The 9,509-nt window shown below is 52.9% G+C and overlaps 1 protein-coding gene across 1 annotated transcript; it reads left to right on the top strand.

Annotated features, from left to right (window-relative positions):
• Positions 1-980: 980 nt before the first annotated feature.
• LRRC55 (leucine rich repeat containing 55) lies at positions 981-9,256 on the top strand. The gene is made up of 3 exons (XM_040495137.1): positions 981-1,455; positions 2,387-3,929; positions 7,859-9,256. Exons 2-3 carry the CDS (start codon positions 3,209-3,211, stop codon positions 8,092-8,094), a joined length of 957 nt encoding a protein of 318 aa, XP_040351071.1. The 5' UTR covers positions 981-1,455; positions 2,387-3,208; the 3' UTR covers positions 8,095-9,256.
• The last annotated feature ends 253 nt before the right edge of the window (positions 9,257-9,509 follow it).

Genomic DNA, 9,509 nt, shown 5'->3' with positions numbered 1-9,509 from the left:
TCTGCAATGGAAAAGGCTTCATCCGCCTCACTGACAGCTACATGCCCACCATGTACCCAAGTGCCAGGCACACGGTAGGTGCTCAACAAATAATTATTAAAATGAAGAAATAAGCCAGCTCGTTGACCATAGCCACTGGTCAAGCTGCTTTTTCAAATGCAGGTCAGCTGGAGATTTGTTCAATGAGATGTTTGTTGCAAAGTCTTCACCCTCCCTGTGAGGTCAGTCCATGGCGGGGAGGGACAGGGAGCTTGGAGACACGGAAACCGGAGGGCAAACAGAGTCCTTGGGACCTGGAGAAAGAGGTCAAGACCATGAAGTTTTCTGGCAGCTTCCACACTCCTAGAAACAGAGCTGAGTGTATCTGCGGCCCCAGGTACCCGACCTGGACCTGTCACTTTGCCCTTTGCCACCCAAAACTCTCTGATTTTGGGGGGTCAGTAATGAGACAATGAACAAACACAGAGAAGGTATCACCTTCTGTAATTGTCCCTGACAAGCCCTGAGCCAGTCCAGCCACCTGATACCTGGTGACCAAAATATCTTCAGCCCCAGGGAGACAGATGCTACATAGGGACTGAATGGATACATCCCATCAAGTGAGCAAACTTGTCACACGCACTTCTCTTCTTTCCTTCCATCCTTCTTCATGTCTTCATTGCCTTCCCCAGCTTCTCCCCCCTCCCCTCCAGAAGTTCCTTTCTCCATTCCAACCCCTCTCTATTTTCCCTTCTGGGCCCAATGCCAAATGCCCATAAGCAACCCCTCCCCCATCTCACGTTCTAGACCCTTGCTTTGCCCCCCCACTCCAGCCTCTCCCACAAGGCCCTTTTGCCCTCTCCCCCTGCCTGCCCCCTCTGCCTTCCTCCCTGCCCTGCCCCTGCCCCCTCCCCCTATGTCTCCCTTGCCCTGTCGCTGGGACCCAGGAGGTGGCTGTGGATTCTGCCACTGCCTCATTCTCTTCTCTCTCTTCTTGGTGGGGTCCATAGCCAGCTCTCCTGTTGCTCAGAGATGTGGAGGCAGTTGCTAAGAGACAGCGAAACGTCAGTACCTGGCCCTCGAGGAAAAAAGGGAGCGAAAAAGGGAGAGAGGAGGGGGAGAGAGGAAAGGAAGGCGGAGGGAGGGGAAGACCTGGCGGAAGCCTCATACCCCAGCAGCCTCAGCACCAGCTGAGTTTCGGGAAGAAGCATTCAGAGGATTCTGTGAACTTTCTTCTAAGCATCCTCTCTCAGATTCCCCGTTTGAGTAAAAGAAGGGGACCGGCCAGGCACCGGGAGCACAGGACAGGAAACCACAGAGGATGCTGCCCCGGGATCCAGGAGCCATGGAGAACGAGAAGCCGGGGGAGGGGAAGTGCCGGGGAGGCAATCTGTTCTGAAGCAGCAAGCGGGATTCCAGGATGAGGGAGGGAGACCCACGTCTGCTGCAGATTGATGGCTGTGTCCTTGGAACAGAGTAAGTGGGCTCCTGAGGGCCTAGGGGAGTGCAAGGGGGGACCTTGGGGTTCAGAAAAATGGGTCTGGATAAAGGAGCTGGGTGATTTCCCGGTGGGCGGGATTGAGGCTAGAAGTGCTGGGAGGGGAGGCATTGCCGGACCTAGGGGGTTAGGGAGGACAAGTGAGGACAGCCAGGGGCCACGGAGGATGCGGGGGGCCACAGGGGATGCGGTGGACCGCAGAGCTGAGACACCGGGTATGTCATCGCTCTCTCTGCCTGACCAAATGTGGACGTGGGCTCACACTGGGGAACAGAGAGCAGAGTGGGGTGCTTGTAGAAAGGGGGCTGGGATCAGGGGTGTGCAGGAGGGCCGCCCCCGCCCCCCCCCCCCCCCCCGGACCGGAAAGGGGGTTCTGCAGTGCGTGTGCAGAAGGCAGTTGGACAGAAAACTGGGAGGTGTGAGCACAGGGCAGGGCAAAATGTGGGGAGATCACAGGAGAACAATGTGTGTGTGTGTGTGTGTGTGTGTGTGTGTGAATGAGAGAGAGACAGAGACAGAGAGAAAGAGAGGAGGGAGAAGGTAAGGGAGGGAGAGGGTGAGAGAGAGAGAGGGGGGAGTGCTCACCCTGTTTGAAAGGGGTATGCAAACAGCCAGCCTGGCTGTGTGCCTGTTTTAGGGAGTTGCCCAGGGGTGGGGTGTTTGGTGCTGAGGGGCGAGGCTGGGAGGAGAAGCGAATGCATCTCGCCCGGGACAGAACCCCGGGAGGAGGACAGGCAACCACAGTGTGAGGGTGGGGTCTGAGCCCAGCGCTGCCCACAGCTGACACACAGCATGCAGAGAAAACGCTGTGGCTGCTGGCAGACAAGAAGGGGGCCAGGGAAGCTGGGAAGGACAGTAGGGAGGCGAGGGCACTGGAGATGTGCGCCTGAGCGCTTTCCTTGTTGACAGAGGGAGTTCTGCCCCCGCCTGCTGAACGCACAGCTGGGCTGGGAGAGAGGCACTGGCCGGGGAGAAGTCGCCAAAGCGGTCCTAGCTGATCGCCACCCTGCTTCTCCAGGACACATGGCTCTTTCCAGCCTTGGCAGCCGGCAGTGGGTGTCACTCAAGGTCCTCCCCAACCTGGGGGAAGAAGAGCCTCCTTGGGGATTTCAGTAGATGCTGAGGCTGACGACCCGGGCTTTCAGGAGGCCCATGGAGACCCACTCTGCCCCAGGCTCCCTTCCCAAAACACCCACCCCAGGACCCCCTTGGACTCGAGCCCCCTGGGCCACCAGAAGAAACAGCTTCTGAGACCTCAAATGCCGGAGACCCACATGCAGCCCCGGCCTCCTAATCGGTCCCAGATTCGGGACGGGGCTCCGGGTTTTTAGATGTGCCAGGACCTTCAACAGACACAATCTATGTCCTTCACCCCCTCCACCACCTGTCCAACGTAATGCAAGACAGGAAGCAGCCAGGGGTCATGGGTGAGAGGAACACAGACCCACAGGGACCCTTCCAGGACCTGCTAGCAGCAGCTGGTCCAGCCCTAGCCTCAGTCCCTCACTCTCTCAAGCGTTGATCATCTTTTCAGACCCTGTAGGACCTCGGCTGGATTTATTGCCCCCTCGGCTCTAAAGGGGACTTCCTGTGGATCTCACCTAGGGAGCCCTCTGGTGCTCAGAGGCTCCGGGGAAAGGCTTGAGCCATGATGCCACGTGCCCAGAAGCCCCACCTTCCGGGGCCCTGGCCATGATGTAACTGTCTTTCGGAGCCACCGACTCTTGATTCATGAACACAGCCCCGGCCCCAGTGGGCTCCCTTCAGCAGGGTGGTTGCCAGCTGCCTAAGATGGGTGACACCTGGTCCCAGCTGCCCTGGCCTGGGCCCCCCCACCCAGCTGTGCTGCTGGTCTCCCTCCTCTTGGCAGCTGGGGCCATGCGCTCGGATGCCGGCGCTAGCTGCCCGGTCCTCTGTACGTGCCATAACCAGGTGGTGGATTGCAGCAGCCAACGGCTGTTCTCCGTGCCCCCAGACCTGCCGATGGACACTCGCAACCTCAGCCTGGCCCACAACCGCATCACGGCCGTGCCGCCCGGCTACCTCACATGCTACATGGAGCTCCGGGTGTTGGATCTGCGTAACAACTCCTTGGTGGAGCTGCCCCCAGGCCTCTTCCTCCACGCCAAGCGCTTGGCACACCTGGATCTGAGCTACAACAACCTCAGCCACGTGCCGGCCGACATGTTCCAAGAAGCCCACGGCCTCGTGCACATTGACCTGAGCCACAACCCGTGGCTGCGCAGGGTGCACCCCCAAGCCTTCCAGGGCCTGGTGCAGCTCCGAGACCTGGACCTCAGCTACGGGGGCCTGGCCTTCCTCAGTCTCGAGGCCCTGGAGGGCCTGCCGGGGCTGGTGACCCTGCAGATCGGTGGCAACCCCTGGGTGTGCGGCTGCACCATGGAGCCCTTGTTGAAGTGGCTGCGGAACCGGATCCAGCGCTGCACGGCGGGTAAGGCGGGAGGGCGGGACTGGGCAGCCACGGGCACAGAGGGGCTTGCCTCCCTGCCAGCAAAGGATCCAAAGAACAGGAAGGGACTGAGAGCTCTTAGCACCCGGTGCGTGCCCTGGTCTGGGCTGGCCTCTGTGCACACCAGCCCTGTCCCCCCACAAGTTTCATCCGTTGAGTCCTTGCCCTGCTTGCTGGTGCCGTTCGCCAGTGAAACACACACCACCCTTGCATCTGCGGCACTTGGGACCTGCGGAGGCAGACAGATAGTAAACGAGAGTTGCTGAGCTTTTGCCGTGACCTGAGAACTTGGCACGCGTTACCTCCCCCCATTTTGGTGACTCCCATTTTGCAGGTGAAGAAACTGAGCTCTAGAACAATGAAAAGACTTGCCCGGGGTCGCTCATTTAGAAAGTAGCAGGGTCGTGGATAAAACCCAAGTTTATTTGACTCTTAAGCCCTGTTCTACTCTACCAGGCTGCTTTTTAAAGTATTCCAAGTGCTGGAAAAACTCAAAGAAACAGAAACAGGCAAACACTCTTTATTTTAGTACTTACTATCTGCCAGGACTTACTCTTATGCTTTATCCTAAACATATGTCATATTTAGCTCATCTCATCCTCAGAAGAACCATGATGAGATCCCTACACACACGGTTCTATAGAGAAGGAAACCAAGGCGCAGAGAGGGTCAATAACTTGCCCAAAGCCACACAGCTGCTAAGTGTTGGAGTCAGCATTCAAACTCTGGCAGTCTGGCTGCCTTCTGGCTATATTCTGAAGAGTCAGGTCCAAAGCTAACAGGAAGAGTCGGGGCCTGAGTTCTGGGCTGCCCAAAGGGCCTTAGCAGAGCTCTGCAAGGTTAGGGCGTGGGGTGGGAGCTGAGAAGAAAAATGGATTTGGCGACTTAACCAATCAATCCCAATTGGGGGTGCACTGGGGACTGATGGAGAGTGAATCACAGAGGTTGGATGGGCCCTGACCTCACCTGGAGGCAGGCAGTGCTCAGATGCGGCCCCCCGTCACTGGCTCTCTTGTGTGGCAGCACTGAGCCTTGGCATCAGCCCCCCTGCAGTAGAATGACGGGAAATAGCTGGGGGCACCATCTCAGGGGCTTTCCCAGAGCCTGGCTCAGCATGTGTTCCAAAAGAACGATGCTGAATGAGGTAGGAGGGAGAGGAAGACTGAGTGGGGAGCCCAGGACCAAAATAGTTTGGGGGAGGGGTGTGGGTCACGATTCCACTGTTTCTACACAGTTGTGGGAGGAAGTTCTCCGGGACCAAAATAGCTGGGGATGGAGATGGGACAATGCTAGGGGGCACGAGGGGGAGGCTTCCTAGAGCCATCTCCCCACCTGCTCACCCCTTGAAGGCTGCAAGCTGTCCCCTCTTTCCTGTGTACTAAGGACAGAAAGGGCACCCTGGAGCACATCTGCCACCACATGCACCTTCCACCTCCTGTGATCTCTGAGGCCCCTGCTCCCCTTCAGAAGAAGCACAGCCTCCTGGGGGGCAGGAGAGAGGTCCAAGATCCCATTTGGGCAGACTCATGACAGTGCAGATGAGGGACCCCAGCCCCAGAGAGGGAAAGTAACAGTCCATTGGCCACTAGGTTCCCCACTCTCCACCGAACAAGCTCTTCAGCACATGACATCCTCCAGGATATTTCCTCTTGGGCGCAAAGAACCTGCCAGCATAGGGAGGACCAGACAATCATCTTCCTTTTGTCTTCTTTTTGTTCTCCTACAATTATCCATGGTTTTTGGACAAATCCCAACAGAGAGGGACAGAAGGGTGCCCTTGGGATATACTCAACCTCAAAACTGGCCCCTTGAATTACCAGAGGGCTTTATCAGCCCTCAGGGTCCCATCCTGAACTCCCCCGGGGTCCTGCCAGTTGTCCTCAGAGCCTCCTCTGCAGGGTCCATACCAATTGCCTTCAGTTTCCCCCACATTCCCTGACTTCACATTGTCTTGCCACCACCCCAGTCATGCACACAATAGACTTTGGAGTTATGCACCTTCTGGTTCTAAGAGGAGAGCCCTTAATGGTTAACTTCAGATGCCATCTTGTCCTGAGCAGGGTCTGGAGTGCTGTGCATGTGGCCAACAGGGACCCCTCCACGTGCACTGCAGATTGCATCTTCTCCCCCAAACTGACTCCTCATTTCTAAGGAGAATGATGTTAATCCATTTCTCAAAAGGGGCAATCCAAATCCATCATTTTATTCTTTGCCCTCAAAAACTACAGAATGAATAAGCGTTTATGTACCACCTAATTTAGAAAACTTCTGCATATTGACTCTTATACAATTTAGGTTGAATTATCCCCTTCTTATGGAGGGAGAGCACGAGAGCCAGAAAGGCAAAAAAACAAAAACAAAAACAAAAACAAAAAAAAATGACTTGCCCAAGGTGAGAGCTTAATTAATACTTACACCCTGAGCAAAGGGTTGACTGCCTGCTACAAAGCTGGTGCCTGGCAATGCAGGACAGAGCTTCCAACTGCACACCACTCTTACTTCCAAGGCAGAGTAAAATGAAACCATTGACAACCATGTGTTTGTACAAGTGACCCTGGAAAGGTGAGGTGGGACCATCAATGATGGAGAGAAAAGTAATCCCATTGAAGGAGAAGCTTCTCCTACAGAAGACTATCTAAAGAATATGACCCTCACTGACTTGTCCAGGGAGACCAGCCTAGGATACTAACAAAAGCACATGTTTACATAGTGCTTATTATCCGCCAAGGATATATTATTTATATATGTTAACTCACTGAGACCTCACTACAATCCTATGTTACAGATAGCATCATTATTGTTATTTTACAGATGAAGAAAGCAAGACACAGAGGGGTTAAGTAAGTCACTCACAGTCACACAACTAGTGTGGGGTAGAGAGGGAATAGAACCCAGATCAATATCTCCAGAGTCCATACTCATAACCCTATACTCTACATCCCTGGAAAAGCCACATGGGATAGTAGAAAGACCCAATGCTTTCAAGTTGGACAGAGTCATTCATCCACACATCCACTTAACAAAGTTTCATTGAGCACTTACAGGGACAGGACCCTGTTCAGTGACTAGGAACACCATGGGAAGAACTTATATTCATGGAGGAGGAGACAGATAATGAAGAAACAGTGAGACAAGATAAATACAATGGAGAAAAATTAAGCAGAGCAGGAAAGTAGAGAAAGCCCAGAGAGAGGTGGTGTGGAGTTACTATGTTATATAGAATCATAAAGGAAAGGCTCATTAGTAAGGTGATACTTGAACAAAATCCCAAAGGAATAAGGGACCGAGCTGTGCCAAGATTCAGGGGAGAAGCACTCCCACACAGGACAAATGCAAAGGCACACCCTCTCCACCCTGAAAAGGGATGTGCTCAGGGTGATGGAAGAATGATCAAAATGTGTGTGTGGATGGAGCAAAGTGAACAAGGAGCAGAGGGAAAGAAGAGTCCTTGTAGCTCACAGTGAGGACCTTGGCTTTCATTCCATGGGAAGATAAGAAGTCAGGGGATGGTTTCAAGCACAGAGTAGTACATGATAGGACTTCGGGTGTCAAAGATACTCAGCCAACTGCATCAAGATGGTTTAAAGGCAGAAGCCCAGAAACTAGTTAGGAAACTACTGTAAGAGATGAAAATGTCACAAGACAGTGGTAGATCTACCATCAGTAGTGACTATTGGACTTCAGGCAAGTGACTAAACTCTCTGAGCAGTGATCTCCACAACTTTAAAAACAGGTATAAAATATTTGATTCAAGTGTTGTTGAGGAGAGTAAAGAAGGTAAGTAAAATGTTTGACACATAGAAACTCAATAAAAGGACTCAACTTCTCTTGGGGGGAGGGGGGTGGTGGGAGACTCTCCATTCCACTCACTCTCCTCTGGCCCCTCACCTTTCCTGGGTTCTGTGTTGCAGATTCTCAACTGGCTGAGTGCCGGGGGCCCCCTGAAGTCGAGGGTGCCCCACTCTTCTCCCTCACTGAGGAGAGCTTCAAGGCCTGCCACCTGACTCTGACCCTGGATGATTATCTCTTCATTGCATTTGTGGGCTTTGTGGTCTCCATTGCCTCCGTGGTCACCAACTTCCTCCTGGGCATCACAGCCAACTGCTGCCACCGTTGGAGCAAGGCCAGTGAAGAGGAAGAGATTTGACGTGGGTGCCTAACATCTCTCATGCTGCTGGCCACCACTGCTTCTGACCACTGGACGCTGCTCACTCTGGCTCCATGGTACCCTGGCCACTTCATGACCCAAGCAAGGTCAGGAAACCACCTTTGTGTGAGCCTCGACTGTGGGCCAGACACTGTGCCAAGTGGAAATGTCAGATGACTCTAACCTAGCCCCTGCCTTCTAGGCTCTTACCTCTAATAGAAGAGAGAGATTCAAAAACTATTCCCTATAAGACAATTTGTCAGCACTCTGAGCACATAGTTATGAAAGCCCAGAGGAGGGATCATCAATTGTGCCTAGGAAAGTCTAAAAGAATTACAAGAATGGAGGCAATTTGCAAACAGAGTTATCAAAAAATGTCTGCTTTGTCAAGTAGACAAAGAAAGGGGGACATAAGCAAATGACGGAGGCCAAAATATGCATGGTGTGTTGAGAACAGTGACCACTCCTCATGACTTAAGTGTATAGAGCAGATGCGGCACAGGACCAAAACTTCCCTCTGACACCCAATCTTTCCACTCCTGGAGTTGCCCAACACTGCCTCCTGAAGAAGAGAACACCCCCATGCCAGCCTCCTAGGTCTCCTGCCAGGAGCTACGAGGTGAGACCACCCCATATTGACTGCCTCCCAAACTAAGTCCACCAAATGCAGCCTGCAAGTGAGGTCCCAGGTACTGAGCTGAGGGTGGACACTTTCAGTGTCCTTTCTCCTACCCTTGTCTCCTGCCTCTCACTTGAGCTTCAGCTTCAGAAGAGGGAAGCAGGAAGTCCAGCAATTGGGCAGCAAGAGTCTTGGCACCCCGGAACTCCTAATCTTGTGACTGTTCTTGCCACGGTGCTCCCACCAAAGGATCTCATCAAGAAAGTGCACTGTAGCACAAGGGTAGCCAGGACTGAAGGAATAGAAGGCCACCACAGTTGTGACCATAGGAGGATTTGCTCTTTCTTCTGAGCAATTCACCCATTTAAGCATCAGGGTATGAGAGCTATTAATTAATTACCAAGCTGTTGCCAGTGTCAGGCACTGTGATAAGCTCTCTCCACAGACAATTCATTTTAATGCATACAACAATCTTCTGAGGTAAGCATTGTTGTTCCCATTGTACAGATGAGGAAATAAAGGTTCAGAGAGCATTCAAAGTCACATGTTGCTTAACAAGCAAAATAAAGTCTGTGTTCTTTCTACCCAATCCAAGCTGAGGAACATCACAGTTCCCTCTGAAGTTATATAAGTTTGAATTCGAGTAGTGCTGATGAATAAGTGCTCCCAACAAGGGCCAGGCACTCTTCGGGGCACTTTTAAATTTATGGACTTATTTATTTCAATTCTCACAGCAACACTGCCTGGTGGTTTTTATTATTCCCATTTTATAGATGAATTAAGTGTAGAGAGATGA

The sequence above is a fragment of the Herpailurus yagouaroundi genome, unplaced genomic scaffold (genome assembly GCF_014898765.1).
Source record: "Herpailurus yagouaroundi ecotype Mexico unplaced genomic scaffold, PumYag 187, whole genome shotgun sequence".
In the NCBI taxonomy this organism is placed as follows: domain Eukaryota; kingdom Metazoa; phylum Chordata; class Mammalia; order Carnivora; family Felidae; genus Herpailurus; species Herpailurus yagouaroundi.
This window is presented reverse-complemented; position numbering and strand designations above follow the sequence as displayed.

Excerpts from the sequence above, each read along its gene's own strand:
- LRRC55 (XM_040495137.1), top strand. The coding sequence starts at position 3,209 with ATGAACACAGCCCCGGCCCCAGTGGGCTCCCTTCAGCAGGGTGGTTGC. Across the intron at positions 3,930-7,858 it reads GATCCAGCGCTGCACGGCGG|ATTCTCAACTGGCTGAGTGC; the intron begins GTAAGGCGGGAG and ends TCTGTGTTGCAG.